The 15,824-nt window shown below is 39.5% G+C and overlaps 1 protein-coding gene across 1 annotated transcript in view; it reads left to right on the top strand.

Annotated features, from left to right (window-relative positions):
* Positions 1–7,365: 7,365 nt before the first annotated feature.
* The window catches only part of FNDC7 (fibronectin type III domain containing 7), a 20,874-nt gene continuing 12,415 nt past the window's right edge, over positions 7,366–15,824 (top strand). Inside the window, exons 1-7 of the mRNA XM_034437394.2 lie at positions 7,366–7,450; positions 8,857–8,875; positions 9,054–9,311; positions 11,531–11,785; positions 12,703–12,963; positions 13,563–13,820; positions 15,406–15,660. Of these exons, the coding sequence (XP_034293285.1) occupies positions 7,391–7,450; positions 8,857–8,875; positions 9,054–9,311; positions 11,531–11,785; positions 12,703–12,963; positions 13,563–13,820; positions 15,406–15,660 (1,366 nt within the window). The 5' untranslated portion in view covers positions 7,366–7,390. The remainder of the gene's footprint in view (positions 7,451–8,856; positions 8,876–9,053; positions 9,312–11,530; positions 11,786–12,702; positions 12,964–13,562; positions 13,821–15,405; positions 15,661–15,824) is intronic.

Raw genomic sequence — 15,824 nt, 5'->3', positions numbered from 1 at the left:
CTGATGAATAGCCAATGACATGTTTCTCCTTCCCAGTACAATATTTCTAAGATTTAGTCCTTCCCTGGGTTTAACTAATCAGGTTGGCCTCATCACATGATTATAACTTCTCCCCAAAGTGGGGGTGTTAAAATGAAGTATACACATAGATAAACTTGATAGTTTTTTCCTGAAATGTCAAGAACTGATACAAGATCACCAGCTCTTTTCAAACATTAGAAATGCAAACCATTGGCTCATGAGGATTCCAGTACGGGTAGTCCTTAACTTACATGCACAATTGAGCCCAAAGTTTTTGTTGCTAAGCAAGACATTTAAGGGAGTTTTGCTCCATTTTGTGACCTTTCTTGCCACATTTGTTAAGTGAATCACTGCAATAACACCTGGCTTAGCCATTGACTTTGCTTGCAGATGGTCACAAAAGGTGACCACATGATCCAGGAACACTACAACGGTCATAACTATGAGTCAGTTGCCAAGTGTCTGAATTTTGATCAGGTGACCATGGGGATGCTGCAATAGTAAATGTGAAAAACGGTCGTAAGTCACTTTTTACAGTGCTATTGTATCTTCGAATGGTTACTACATTAATTGTTGTAAGTCAAGGACTATCATTAAAACCTTTCCATAATAATATCAAGCAATTCAGAAGCTTTCCCTGATTGGGCCTTGTTTCTCTACTAGCTTCCATTGGGACAAGACCTTGTAAGAATTTGCTATAACTATTATTAAGGAGTGTTAAATCAGCTTCCTCCCATGAAAAAAGCTAAAGGAGGTAATAATCTTATTTTTTAAAAAATGATCTTTCTAAATTTTAAACAGTTTTAAAGAGTTATCTTGCCAATTACATGTGGCTAAATTTCAGCATTGCTATGTATGTGTTGCAGGGAAAAAAACAACACAGCCGAAAAATTGATTGATGCCACATGTTATTACTATCTTAAATACTACTAAAACTTAAGAGTTGTGGTCTTTAACTGGATGAAACAATGCAGCATAGGGCAACAATTTTTGAACCTAGGTACCTCAAATGGGATAACTTACAGAATGTGTCCAAAATGCCAATGGAATGAAATTTGAAAAAGTTGTGGTTGCCTTTGCATGACTGAACTGCTGCTACTGCTTCAGAACATGATCTTCATTTTCAATATTCTGTGACAGCTTCCCAGCCAGTTTAGCAAACACTTGCTCCCTCCCCCACTCTGCATCAGCCATTTACCTGCCTGCTGGGAAGGAAGGGAGGCTTCTGATATTCCCTGGAAGCTTCCCACAAGGACACTCAATGGGGAAGCTGACAGGAAGTCAGAAGTCATTTCCATTCTGACTGCTTTTTTGCCTACCTGTAGTCATTCTGTTTTTCTATTTAGGTAAGGAAATATCTCTGAAACAATGACCAAGAGGACATGGGTTGTCTAGTGCCATTTAAACATTAGAAAGAAATTGTATAGTCAACTGAGTAGACCATTATTACCAAGTCTCCTGCTGCATTGGATTTTTACATGAAGTATCTTGTGGGTGTGATGAAACCTATTGTAATAGCAATTGTAATATACCGTATTTTCCGGCGTATAAGACGACTTTTTAACACATGAAAATCTTCTCAAAAGTCGGGGGTCGTCTTATACGCCGGGTGTAGTTCTCCTGTAACCAGGCAGACCAGCCCGAAAGGCTCTGACGAGCCTTAAATGGCTCTGGTGATCCCAGCTCTGGCGATCCCAGCTGAGTTCCCTGCAACTCAGCTGGGATCGCCAGAAACCACGTAAAAGGAAAAAAGTTTTTTACCTTTTACTCTGAGGTTCTCAGCTCTGACGATCCCAGATGAGTTCCCTGCAACTCAGCTGGGATCGCCAGAACCATGGCTCTGACGGTCCCAGTTCTGATGGTCGATCCCATCCCAGCTGAGTTCCCTGCAACTCAGCTGGGATGGCCAGAGCCATGTAAAAGGGAACAAGTTTTCCCCCTCCAGCTTGCTTACCTCAGCTGCTAGTCCCAACGCTTGCCTTGCTTTGCTTGCCTGCAAGCAACTCCCTGCCTGCAATCAAGCAAGGAGTTAGTTGTGGACTTCAACTCCCAGAATTCCTCAGCCATCAAAGCAAAGCTGGCTGAGGAATTCTGGGAGTTGAAGTCTACAAGTCTTAAAGTTGCCAAGGTTGGAGACCCCTGTTCTATTGGGTAAGTTTTTTTCCCCTTTGGGAGCTTTAAAAAAAATAGTCAATTGGGGGTTTTTTAGTTGTTCTTTTTTAGACCTAGCCATTTAAAGTTTAGGAAGTTTTAAATTTAGCTTTCATATAAAAATAAAAATAAAATAAAATAAAACAATATTTGTGCAGCTTTCTGAGATTTAGTGTGTTTCTGTAGTGTTTCACTCCAACTACACAAACACACAAAATCTCACAAAGCTGTATGTGGAATTTTGTGTGTGTAAAGTGTGAAAGTTGGTTTTTTGGACTTTTTGTGGCTGTGTGAGGTTCCTGCTTGTTGCAGGGGCCATTTTGGGTCTAGCACAGCTGCTTTTACATTGTGGGTGAGCCAGTTGAGTTGTGTTGTGTGTGTTTAGAGTGTGAAAGTTTTTTGGGGGGGCTTTTTGTGGCTGTGTGAGGTTCCTGCTTGTTACAGGGGCCATTCTGGGTCTAGCACAGCTGCTTTTACATTGTAGGTGAGCCAGTTGATGTTTTTTAATTTTTATTTGGTGTGCATTGGAAGAGGGGCAGTCTTATATGGCGAGTATAGCCCAAACCCTATATTTTAACAGGAAAAGTTGGGGGTCATCTTATACGCCCAGTCGTCTTATACACCGGAAAATACGGTATTAAGAACTAAGTGAATTTCTGCATGTGCAGTATTGATCGATTTTTCCTTTCTTTGTGGCCCAGGATTAGGCTTATCTGGTGGTGGGATTCAAATAATTTAACAACCGTTTCTCTGCCCTAATAATTGGCTGGGTGGGTGTGGCCATGGTGGGTGTGGCCAGGGGGTGTGACAAGCAGCACTCAGCCTCCTGCACTCCCCTGGGAGCAAAACTGGGTCAGAGGGGATGCGCTGCCCCCTGTGCCCCGTTTTGGGCCTAGTAAGCCTTTTTGTAGCCTCCTGGGAGTGAAAACGGGCCGTGGGGGGGTGCGCCTCAGCCCTGCACCCCATTTTGGGGCTAGGAGGCCTCCCTGAAGCCTCCTGGGAGCAAAACGGACCACGTGGGGACACGCCGCTCCTCCTGTGCCCCATTTTGGGCCTAGGAGGCCTCCCTGCACTTACCTGGGAGCCAAAATGGGGCACATGGGGACTCCTGGAAGAGGAGGGGCAGGGCCACCCAGCAATTTAACTACTGGTTTGCCCAAGCTGGTCCAAACCGGCTGAATCCCACCACTGGGCTTATCCCAACTTTCCATGCAGATCTTGGCACCTAGTAATATAGCCTGTTACTTCCCCAATGCTAGATTTTCTCATGGATTGGGAAGAATTCTGATGTGAGGATACCCAGGTCTCTTGAAGATTTCTTAAAGGGCATAGCCCAGGAGAGGATTCCATTTAAATTTTTGCATTAAGAATTCTTGATTCTACCATTATGGTTCATTATGGCATTTACATATATGACGTTCCTGACCTCATTAAAATGCTTTTTATCCACAAGGCCAGAGTAACAATAATTGTCCCCTTGTCAATAATGATCCTGTCTTTGTTCTGAGCCAAATAGTGAATTGTGAATGTACCGTTTTCTAGAGGCGAGGGGATATTTCCCTTATTGCTTTACAGCCTTCCCTGGGAAATCATCCATCAGTTATATCACTGCTTCAGAATGGGTGGAATTTTTTTTGTCAGTACTGCCTGTCTTCTTCAGGCTGATTTGTCTCAGCCTACCCACCCCTTTGCAAAATACAATGCACCCTTAAATTACCAGATCTGATTTTCTGCACCAATTAATTTTGTTTTATAATGAAGTCATTATGGAAACAATGCGACACTGAGAATTTTCCATCTGAAGAGATATTTGTTAACCAAAAAATTTTTGGTTACAAATGCATAGAATGGTGCAAAGGGTCTTAAAGATTAATATTGCTAAAAACAGAATTCTTTTTATTGGGATTTATGGACAGTGGATTAAAAAAGACTCATAGTAGCTTGATATGTTAGTTAGATGCTAATTGCAGCAAGCTTATTTGATGCACAACAATGGAAGAATAATATTCCCACAGTGGAGGAATGTATTGTGAAAATATCAGAATTAGTAGAAATAGCAAAAACTGACCTGGTTTTGTCAGAGAACATCTTTTTTCAAATGACTGGAAATCTTATATGGACTTTTTGCTGAAAGAAAAAAAAAGCTGGATGATTTATGGATTTGAAGATTAAGAAAGGTGCTGGCTAAAATGGCAACTGAGGGATCTGCAAAATATTCAAGTGGGAGAGACAATAAGATTGTAGTTTTCTGTTGAAAAGGTCGAAAGTCACTTACATATTTCTATGAAATGTTTCAATAAATATAAATAAACTATGATACCAGTTAATAATAGGGCCCCCTTCTTCCAATTAGTGAGTTAAAATAAGGTTCTACTGTAATGTGACAAACAAAACACCACCACCCCCAAAACAGTAAAGGACGACTTGAGAGCAGAAGTAGCCCAGAGGGCAGGAAAATGAATCTTGCCATATTTACGATTATGGTAGGTAGTTTCTATAGAGCTGCTCAAATAACATTGTCTAGGGCAGGGGTGTCAAACTCAAGGCCTGCAGGCCCAATCTAGCCTGCAGGGGGGTTAGACCTGGCCTGCGGGGCCACCCTGGAAACAGCAAAGGACCGGCCCATAATGCCTCTGCCAGCGAAAACAGAGCTCATGAGGGCTGCCCCCCCCCAGCTTTGTTTTTGCTGACAGAGGGCTGCAGGAGGCCATCACGGTTGAAAATAGGGCTCAGGGACACCACATGCAGCCCTCCCGAGATCCGTTATCGCTTGCAGAGGGCTGTAGGAGACTATCGTGGCTGAAAATGGGGCCTGGGGGGGCTGCACATTCTCCCCCGGTTCCGTCTTTGCTGGCAGAGGGCTAGCAACACAAACTAAAAACAAAACAAAAGGAGAAATGTTTCCCCTTTTGCATTTGAGCATCCAAAAAGGGACAGGAAAGGAGAAAGGGAAAGACAAAGAAAAAGAAAAAGAAGAAGAAGAAAAATGGGAAGAGAGCAAGGAAGGAAAAATAAGGAAAGAGGGGAAGGAAGAAAAAGGGAGAAGGAAGACAGAAGGAAAAAGAAGAGAAGGAAGGAAGGAAGGAAGGAAGGAAGGAAGGAAGGAAGGAAGGAAGGAGATTATAATGAGAGGGAGGAAGGGTCTGAGGGAAGTCCTGCCTTTGCACTTGGCCACCACAGGTGCCCCCGACACCAGTGACATTGAGCTGGCCATGTCCACCCCAGCCATGCCTATCCTGGCCCCCCAAGGTCAAACACAACCCTGATGCGACCCTCAATGAAATTGAGTTTGACACCCTTAGGAGCTGGGGAACCATCTCCTTTTACTTTATGGCTAAAAGGAAAAGGAAAAAGGGTGAACAAGCAGGAAAAGTCCAGTACAAAATTCCTCATTACTTTCTAGATCAGTGGTGGTATTCAGACGGTTCTATCCGGTTTGGGTGAGCCAGTAGCGGACGCTGCAGGAAGCTCTGCCCACCCACCCGGACATCATCACATCCCTTTTCTGAATCTCTGTGCATACATGCGCTCACATTTGCGAACTGGTAGCAAAGGTAAGTGAATGCCACCCCTGTTCTAGATGTAATTTTAGTGTCAAAACAGTGGAAAAAGCTCTCTTCTTCCCCAGTAGAAATAGTAGAAATCTGTATTCTTTTTGGAAATCTAGAAATTGTGTCCAAACCCGGGATTCTTGACAGAAGTTTGTGTGCTGCATCTGAGAACGATTAGGAATTTACTATAAAGTTAAATGACCATGCTCAAGTGTTACTACAAGCAGTCCAGTGATGGGTTGCCCCCAGTTCACACTGGTTCTATAGAACCAGTAGTGAAATCGGCGGGAGGCTTCACCCACTGACCCTGACGTCATCAAAATGCTTCTGCGCATGCGCGCGTGCGGCCCCGTTGCAAACCGGTAGTAAAGGTAGGTAGAACCCACCCCTGAAGCAGTCCTCAAGTTACCACAACAACTGAGACTCAAATTTCCATTGCTAAGCAATGCGATCATAAAGGGCAATGCCATCTGATTGCATTGCTCAGCGACAGCAATCCTGGCAGTCCCCTTACTATCATTAATTGAATCCCACCAGTCTAAACCCAAACCAAAACATTCCCAGTTTCATCCCTCCCAGCCCCAAACTTTAGTAAGAGGCTGCCTCCTCCTCTTCAGCCCCTATACCCACCAACTCCCTTCCACGTTTTCCCTTTTAGCTGCCTTGCACTCCACTACCCCCCCCCCAATTATCCGCTGCCTTCACAGTTTTCTTCCTATCTGGCCTTTTATGGGGCAGCTGATGGTTACACCAGGCTTCCTTGTTGAAGCCACACCACCTCCTTGTTCAAATTATGTGTTCTTGTTCAAGTCACGTGAGACCTTCATATGAAGTTTTGGAAGGCTTCTGAGGCAGTCATAAGTGCAGGAAAGGTGCCACACACTCAAATTTTGACCTCCGAGATGCTGCAATGGCCATAACATCAGGGACTGGATGTAGCTACCCATTTGTTCAGCACAGGGGTGGGTTCTACTTACCTTTACTACTGGTTTGCATCGCGCCCGTGCACACACTTGCTTTGCGCATGCTGTTCTGCGCATGCGTGTGCTCTTCTGCGCATGTGTAGATCATCTATGATGATGTCCAGGTCAGTGGGTGGAGCCTCCTGCCGGTTTTACTACTGGTTCTTGCAAACCAGTCCGAACCGGGAGCAACCCACCACTGGTTCAGCACCACCGTAAACATCCACTGAACAAACGGTCATAATTCAAGGACCATTTGTATCTACAGTACTATTTATGTATTCACACACACACACACACACACACACACTTCTTTTGCTTAATTCTTTTGGGGAATACATCTTGCATTCGTCTTTAATAGGTATATAGTTCCCTATTGTATATTTCACATGAGTAGAATAACTTGTGAACAGATCTGTTTTATTCATGTTGGTCTTCAATATATTGTCAGAACTAACTTTTGAGAAAGCAATATGTTACTATGTAAGATGTTAGATATTATGTATGCATCCCATAATGTTGAAAAAAGAAAAGAAATATCTTTACCTGAATAGATGTAGATTTATTCTGTACAATTTTTACAAGCTACTTGTAACTGGAGGAGGAGCTACAAACCTGGATGCTGAAGCCAACTGATAACTTTCTTAGAAGGTGAATTCTTTTCTAAGTGGTAATTTCATTCTGTTGGTGAGAAAAGTAGGTACGATGTGTGGAGGCTGTAAACTGTTCCTTTCTTCTGGATTGTTTCTGATAAGTTTTAAAATGGTGAGTTTGTCTTGTTTATTTCTTAAGCTCTTCCAGGAATTACTTGCTGTTTTTTAAAAAACACTTTCAGTCTTAATATTTTCTACATCTTCTTTTCATTTATGAAACTTTTAAAATTCTGAAATGATGCTGGTTTTTAAAAACTATTTTAGTTAAGATCAATAGTTAGTCTTAATTGATTTAGACTTTAGACTATATGCAACCTCAAATGCAGAAATGTTTTACAATACATTAACTTTTTCATCTTATTGCTCAATTATTTATTTGTGTAGCAGCATTGGGTGTTTCATTTTTATGAGTGCAGGATGAAAATGTACCTTTGTTATAATTTTTTAAACTCAATTTATAATTTAAAAGACATCCTTTTTTTAAAAAATGAAAAACTCACTTTAATCTTATTATTTCTTTAGAGCTGTAATATAGTTGTTAGCCCAAAAATGAGTTTTATGATTCCTGTATTCCGTGCTTATTTAAAAGCTTGAGCTCGTAAAAAATGAGTTTTATGATTCCTGTATTCTGTGCTTATTTAAAAGCTTGAGCTCAGTTCAATTTATTCCCTAGTATATTATTTTGGTGTGATCTATTGACACAGCTATTCAGAAATAAATCAGCAATTCAATCCAATGCATAACTATTTAGCAATGAGGTTTCGTGAATTAAGCCTGGCTGCCTCAACTGTGTAATATATTTTTGTGTTTGCAAGTGTCAATTGGTCTAAAGAGCAAGTTTAACTTATCAACGGAGTGGCCTAGAGATCTTAACAAGATAAACATTTTGGCTTGGATCCAGTTATGGCTGGTGGACAACAACAAGTCATACAAAACAAATTATATCCCTTAAAGCACCATAATGCATATGACAATTGTGGCCATAACAGGAACATGGGATAGAATGAATATTTGGAATTCTCTTACTAGATTTGGGGGTTTGCATTCAGATCTTCTACGAAAAATGGTAGGATTGTATTTGGGTTTCACATATCTGTGTGTCAGCAACTGGAAACTTTCCCTTCTAGAATAACAGACAGATTTTGAAAGGGAAGATTCATTAGTAATATGAACTTTTGAATACTAGCCCATTTCTTTCATAGCTTTGTGATTATCATATTATTTAATTAGTCAACAGTATTATTATTATTATTATTATTATTATTATTATTATTATTTAGATGTAAAGAGATTTTAAATAGAGATTTATACGTAGACATGAAGGCTCTTTTAATAGACTCTTATGTGCATAATATTGAAAACTTAAAATTCATAAGTAGGGAGTAACTCCTATTGAAAACATTCAGATGTCCAGTACTTCAGTGAAAATTCCTAGTTATTCTGCCATTATATTTTATTTTTAAGGTAAATATCTCAGTGCTTGTTTCTGTTACTAATTTTCCAAATCTTTCTTTACAGATTATTTCTGCTGGCACAGGTAAAAAAATTTTTTTAAAAAAAAAAATGCCATTAAAAAAAAGATATTAAAAATGTACATTTTTGCAAATGCTTTTAGAACTTAATAATTGAAGGACTTGCATTGCATTTGGATATTTTCTAAATTGTAACCAGGAAAGTGGGGAAAACTGAACATGACTTTTGTATTTGTTTTGCAGGTTTCACAGTATCTGTTTATGATGTGACATCAAGAACTGTTTCTCTTCGTTGGCCTAAATTTCCAGGTGCCTCTTTGTACAGAGTCACAGCAACCCCTGTCAACACTTTGGGTCATACTCTGATGGGCCATTTCAGTGATGTTACACTTGTAGGTACTTTGTCATCACTGGCCCCCAACATAGTTTACACTGTAATGGTGGATGCCGTTGATAAAAATGGGGTTATACTAGCTGAATCACTCATAAAGCAGTTAACAGGTTAGTACCAGATAGTTTGAAAAATGAGAATTGGGTGACTGGGAATTGTGGGAATTATATTCCTATTTCCCAGGATATCTGCAGAGTGCCACATTGAAAAAGGTTTGTGCGATCAATCGTGATATGCACGGATCAGCAGTCTTAACTAGTTAAAGGACTCTCTTTGATCTTGACTTAGCCCTCCCTTCAGAGGTCCAAGAATTGGGCTCTACTGTGCTACTATGAATTCATCTTCCTTTCACTATGAACAAATGGAAATAAACTGGACAACTTCATTGTATAAATTGTACACAAATTGTACACTTCTATTCCTCCCACAAATTTTCCTTTTAGATCTATCTTCTTAATGCTAATGGGTGTCAGCCTTTCTGGGTAAACCACACAGGAAACATTACTAGATAACTAATACTATTTTATTGTAAGGCTACATTAACAGAATCTTTTAAGTCTGAAGGTACAAACTTCTCACTATCTGAACAATTAGGCTGGGTCCTTCCTAAATTTCTTTCTCTAACTGCTTCAGTACTTCATGAGGCCCCTGTCTTTTTTGTCTGATTGTTTCCTAGGCAGCATTTCTTCCCTTCGTCCTTCAAGGTCATACACACATTCCATTATAATGGGGGGTAATGAAAAATTGTATCAGCTAATCCTATCAACTGCATTTCACAAACTAGGTTTTTCTTATTCTGAATCACAAACTAGGCCAATGAAAAATTAGCCAATTAGGGTCTGAGTGGTTAGCTTACAATTTACTATAAACTGTAAAAGTTGTGTTTAGTTAACCTTGGGTTAAGTGTGTCATTGGAGTGTATTTGATTCATCCTTTCCAATCCTTTCTCCTGGACTTCTTACAATTCATCAAGCAATTAGCTGCTTCAATTTGGAATCCCGATGACAAAGCATCCACTGTATTCTTTGAGATATATTCATCTCTGTGTTTAATTAGAGAAGTGTACAATAAAACAGTTAAATCCATAGAGGATTTCTGTAATGAAATAAAATGAAACACTGTGTTCTGAGTTGTACTTTCCCACAGGTCTTTATTTTGTGAACAGAAAATTTAAATGTGGTTTTGAAGAAAAATACTTGCAGTGAAGTAGAAAGTAAAGACATGCTATTTCCGCTACTATACTTCTTTTTTTCTGAATAATTTCTTACTAGCGCAAACTTTTGTTAAATAAGCATCCTTGCAAAAAAATTTGTGTGTGTGTGTATCTGAGTAGCTAGTTAGTAAGCACTGAATGAAAGAATGTACTGGCTTAGGGGAAGTACAAGGGAAATATTGTTCAAAAAGAATTCACCTTTCTTGCATTAGAACAGCTCCAGGAAAATTGCCAAGGTTTCTGAAACCCCATTTATTGTGAAATTGCTGACTGAGAATGCAGTTTCTTTTTCTTTTTTCCTGTCATTTCCTTCCTAAATTCTCTCTTCCCTGCCTATAATTTTTTCTCTATTCAGAAAAAGTTTTCATGTACAGGTAGTCCTCGACTTACAACTGTATACAGGTAATCCCCATTTAGCAACTGGTTATAGTGGCACTGAAAAAAGTAGCTTACAACCAATACTCACTCTTACAACCTTCACAGCATCCCTATGGTTACAGGATCAAAATTTAGGTGCTTGGATGGTTGAATAGAATAGAATAACAGAGTTGGAAGGGTCCTTGAAGGTCTTCTAGTCCAACCCCCTGCTTAGGCAGGTAACGGCCTATACCATTTCAGACAAGTGGTTATCCAATCTCTTCTTAAAAACTTCCAGTGTTGGAGCACTTACAACTTCTGGAGGCAAGTTGGAGTGTCCCAGGATCATGTGATAACCAATTGTGACTTCCCAGTTTGCTTCTGACAAGCAAAGTCAATGGGGGAAGCTGGATTCACTTAATGACCATGCTGTTGATGTAACAATGGCATGATTTGCTTAACCATGACAGAAAAGGCTGTAAAACCTGGCACAATTCATTTAACAACCACCTTGCTTAGCAATGGAAATTCTGGTTTCAATTGTGATCATAAGTCGAGGACTATCTGTATTGTCCCCAGTGTGGTCTTCTATTATGTTTCTGGAATCAGATACTGATAAGAAAACACATATTATAAACAGAGTAAAGGCATCCAAGCTTTCAGAGTTCCTATCTTTGAAAGAAACATTCACATTCAGCAACTTTCAGTATGACGTGTCTTGATTTTGAAATGATTGAGGTTCTCCTCCCTTTGTTGAAGCTCCTGAGATTCCCATAATTGACCAAGCCTATTCAAAGTTGAGTACCAGTATCACAGTGGAATGGGCAGCTGTCACTGGGGCATCCAATTATCTTCTGACAGCACAGGACGGAGAGATGTTCATTGAAACAATAGTCACAAATTCACCAGGGACTGTGACAGGATTGAAGGCCGCTACGCTATATAAAATCACAATTCGATCTATAAACACAGGAGGAAGAAGTCAGCCTTCTCCTTCGAAGAAAGCAAAGACAGGTACTTTTTGATTTTATTCAGACACTATGCAAGTTATTAAATATTAAAGTGATTTCTGCAACCAAAAGTAGGACTGTGCAAAGGTTTGGATATGGAGGCAGACACAGTAAATTCTACATAATGCATGGGAATGTTTCTCTAATGCTAGTCATCAGAACAAATATATTGTTTCCTGGACTGGTGCTATAACTTCAGAGGGTGGGCATGTAAAAGGAAATGATACAGTTGCTTTAAAGAGTTGCAGTCAGGTAGCATATGTACTTTTTGTCTTGAATCCAAAGTGCTGCATAGCCAATAAAAATATCAATGCAGTTTTCCGATTAAGGGGTTAATTTAAGAAATCTACTACAAGTAACCTATCAACTGGCTAGGGATATTTACTATCTGATGTGTTCATTTCACACTGGAAAATTTATACTACATAATGTTCTGACCTTCAGTAATGGAATATAGTAATGCACACCATCTAGGACTTCTCTTGAAAAGATTTAGAAATTTCATTTGGTGCAAATTGTACTGTTAAACAATACTATAGACTAGCTTGGGCCAGGTGTATTAGCTGCCAGTTTATTTGTACTTAGTGTTGACTTAAGCACTTTACAGAATGTTTTCCAATTTGACACTTTCCCATCATCTATTATTGTCTACTAAAGAATTAGGATCCATAAAAATATTGAACCCTTGTGTCCATGAATTGTAGGAGGAAATATGAGTTTTATAGATATTTATAACAGATGTATTTTTACGGTAGACAACTGCATATTGCTGTGTTAGGATATGTATGCCAATAGTATACAAACATTATCTAAGAAACATCACTACCATTATTGACTTAGACTGATATGTTGCCTGATTTCACCTCCATTTACCCATGTACCAGAACTCACTAAATCTAATCTGTATTTTCACATTTACAGTGCTCGCTGCCCCTATGCTGATAGCAAATTCTCCGAGTTGTAGCAACATTGTGGTTAGCTGGAATGCTGTACATATGGCTGTTGGATTCTCTGTGTCTATCATAAGATCAGATGGTTTGGGTAACATGTTAAAAGAAAATACCACCAACAACTCCTTGACATTTTTCAGTTTAGATCCAGGAACTCTCTATACCATCAAGGTATATGCATGGGATATTAATGGGATACCTGGAGATGATTTTACCTACAATCAAAGAACAAGTAAGAAGCCAGCATGTTTTTGCAAGGAACAATTGAATTTCAATAAATATCATAATGATTAAAGAAAAAGATTTTTGTTTATTGCCCATGGATTTAGTAGCAACAATACTTGAATAACCATTGCATTTTCAATGTTACTGCTTTCTTTGAAGTGTTAATACCATGGACTGTTGTAGATGATAAAGAGTGAAAATATAAACAGTTTTTACAACTGATCTTCAAATTGGGCAATTTAAGCAAAATTATCACCAAACATCAGGGAGCTGATGTTGCCATTTTGGCTACCTTGGTTTCTTCATTGCAAACACCTTTGCTATTCATATAGCAAAGGTAAGCATTCATATAGATTTATACCTCACATAGAGTGAGAATTTGCTTAACAATGTTAAGTTAAATAAGCTTCCCACAGTAAGCCAAACCGTAAACCAAGATTTGACAATCGTTATAAACTAAACCAGAAGGGAACATACTGTACCATAACTTTAGTGTGATGGTTGAAGCAGATTATACAGTTTTGATCATACAGTTTTGATTAAAAGCTCTTTTTGGTTTTGTTTCCATTCAAATGACAGTGGGATGTTGTTAAAACTGTATTCCAGGGCCTCATGCACCAGGAGACGTTCAAGTGGTCTTTGACAGTGAGTCTTTGGGAGCAATGATTTCTTATATGCCGACAGAAGGAGCTTCCAGTTACAGCATTGCAGCCTATAGCAACAGTTCCAAACGAAACTGTAGTTCTATTTCCATTTCCTGCACTATCTCATCATTGGAGTGTGGGGCTGAGTATTCCCTGGTGGTTGTAGCAAGCAATGAAGCTGGTTCTAGCAACCCCTCAGAGGCTGTGATTTTCAAAACTGGTAGGTGAACATGCACAATCCAAAAATTATAGCACACAGAGGAATATAAAACCGAAAGACACATGGACTATTTTTATGGAAATAAAATATCCAAAATATTGAACTGTCTTTCTTATAAGATTGCAAGGCTTGTTTTATGAGCTGCCTCCACTCCTTTTAGTTCAGCTAGTTCTTTAGATATTTTGTGTTTGTGTGTGTGTATATCAATCTTGAGTACTGGCAATTGCCTGGACAAATCTTGGTAGCATTTTCAGAAATAGTTTGCCATCTCCTTCTTCTTAGACACTAGAGAATGTAACTGGTACATAGTTACCCAACTGACTTCCTGCCTAAAACAGGACAAGAATTCATAGTCTCTCGGTTTCTTGTTTAGTAATGTTAATGTCAACAAACAGTCTTTTAGATCCGGGGTCTCCAACTTAGGCTACTTTTAAGATTTTATTTCAACTCCCAGAATTTCTCAGTCAGCATGGCTGGCTGAGGAATTCTGGGAGTTGAAGTCCACAAATTTTAAAGTTGCCAAAGTTGGAGATCTCCATTTTAGATCATATGCAAGAATAATTTCCTCCAAAATCTACAAGAGTGCAATACTGACATCTGCTTAATAAAATTATTTTAAAACAAAAATTACTTGATAGTATAAAAACATATTGATAACATGTACTTATAGATCTGATTAGTATTTGTCCATGTGCTTGTGAGTGGAGGTGTTACTGCTGCTAGATATAGCAGGCACTATGCTCCGTAAAGGAGAGAAGCAACCTAGAATTAAAGAGAAACTTCCTAACAATGAGAACAAGTAACCAGTGGAACAGCTTGCCTTCAGAAATTGTGCATGCTTCACCACTGGAGGTTTTTAAGAAGAGACTGGACAGCCACTTGTCTCAAATTGTATAGGGTTCCCTGCTTGAACATGGGGTTAGTTTAGAGAAGACCTCCAAGGCAGTGGTGGAATTCAAATTTTTTTACTACTGGTTCTGTGGGTGTGGCTCGGTGGGCGTGGTGTGGCTTGGTGGATGTGGTGTGGCTTGGTGGGCATGGCAGGGGACGGATACTGCAAAATCTCCATTCCCAACCCACTCCAGGGGAAGCATACTGCAAAATCCCCATTCCCTCCCCACTCCTGGGGGAAGGATATTGCAAAATCTCCACTCCCACCTCACTCTGGGGCCAGCCAGAGGTGGTATTTGCAGATTCTCCGAACTACTCAAAATTTCTGCTACCGGTTCTCCAGAACCTGTCACAACCTGCTGAATAACACCCCTGCTCCAAGGTCCCTTCCAGCTCTATTCTGATTGATTAAAGACCATTTCTGATATTTGCTGTGTAAGTTATGCAACATGGACTGATTTTTTTTGTCATATTCTTTGGCTTTAGACTGAGCTACAACAGTGATTGGCATCTTTAGTACAGGTGGACCGATAAAAGCAGATGTTCTACAAAATTACATCATATCACATGCAACAGATGAACATTTTTCAAACATCACATTGTTGGTAATTGTAAAAATTGCTGCAGTTGTTATTGTCCTGAGTTTTGTTTCGTATGAGAAAAGTTAAAGAGAGTTTTGTTAAAATCTTTACAGTCCCTTGTGCTCCGGAATGTATAACCATTGAGGAGAAAGAACCAGGCAGTTTGGCCGTGTCATGGTCAGATGTTGAGCTTGGTGATTATTATGTGGCTTTTGTGAAAAGTGATGATGGCTTGGAGGTGCACTGCAACACATCATGTACCCGATGCCTTTTCCAATCAGATTGTGGCTTCACCTATTTCATTAGTGTCTTTGCCTATAACAAGGCCGGTCAGAGCCCTTTAGGTGACATATTTAACTATACTACAGGTAAGGGTCAGTTTATTTCTGTATATTTGCACAAAGTTAGCAATTGCTTTAATAAATGATAAGGGCAATAATTACATGACTGTCATGGCCAGTGACAAGTTTTCATCTGTAATGGTGTTAAGCAGTACAGAAACAATTCCATCTCTGCCTGAGGAATGAATTGT

Source organism: Pantherophis guttatus, chromosome 3, assembly GCF_059756535.1.
Source record: "Pantherophis guttatus breed Tessera chromosome 3, ASM5975653v1, whole genome shotgun sequence".
In the NCBI taxonomy this organism is placed as follows: Eukaryota; Metazoa; Chordata; class Lepidosauria; order Squamata; family Colubridae; genus Pantherophis; species Pantherophis guttatus.
The sequence above is the reverse complement of the archived record's forward strand: the minus strand, read 5'-3'. Positions and strand labels throughout refer to the sequence as shown.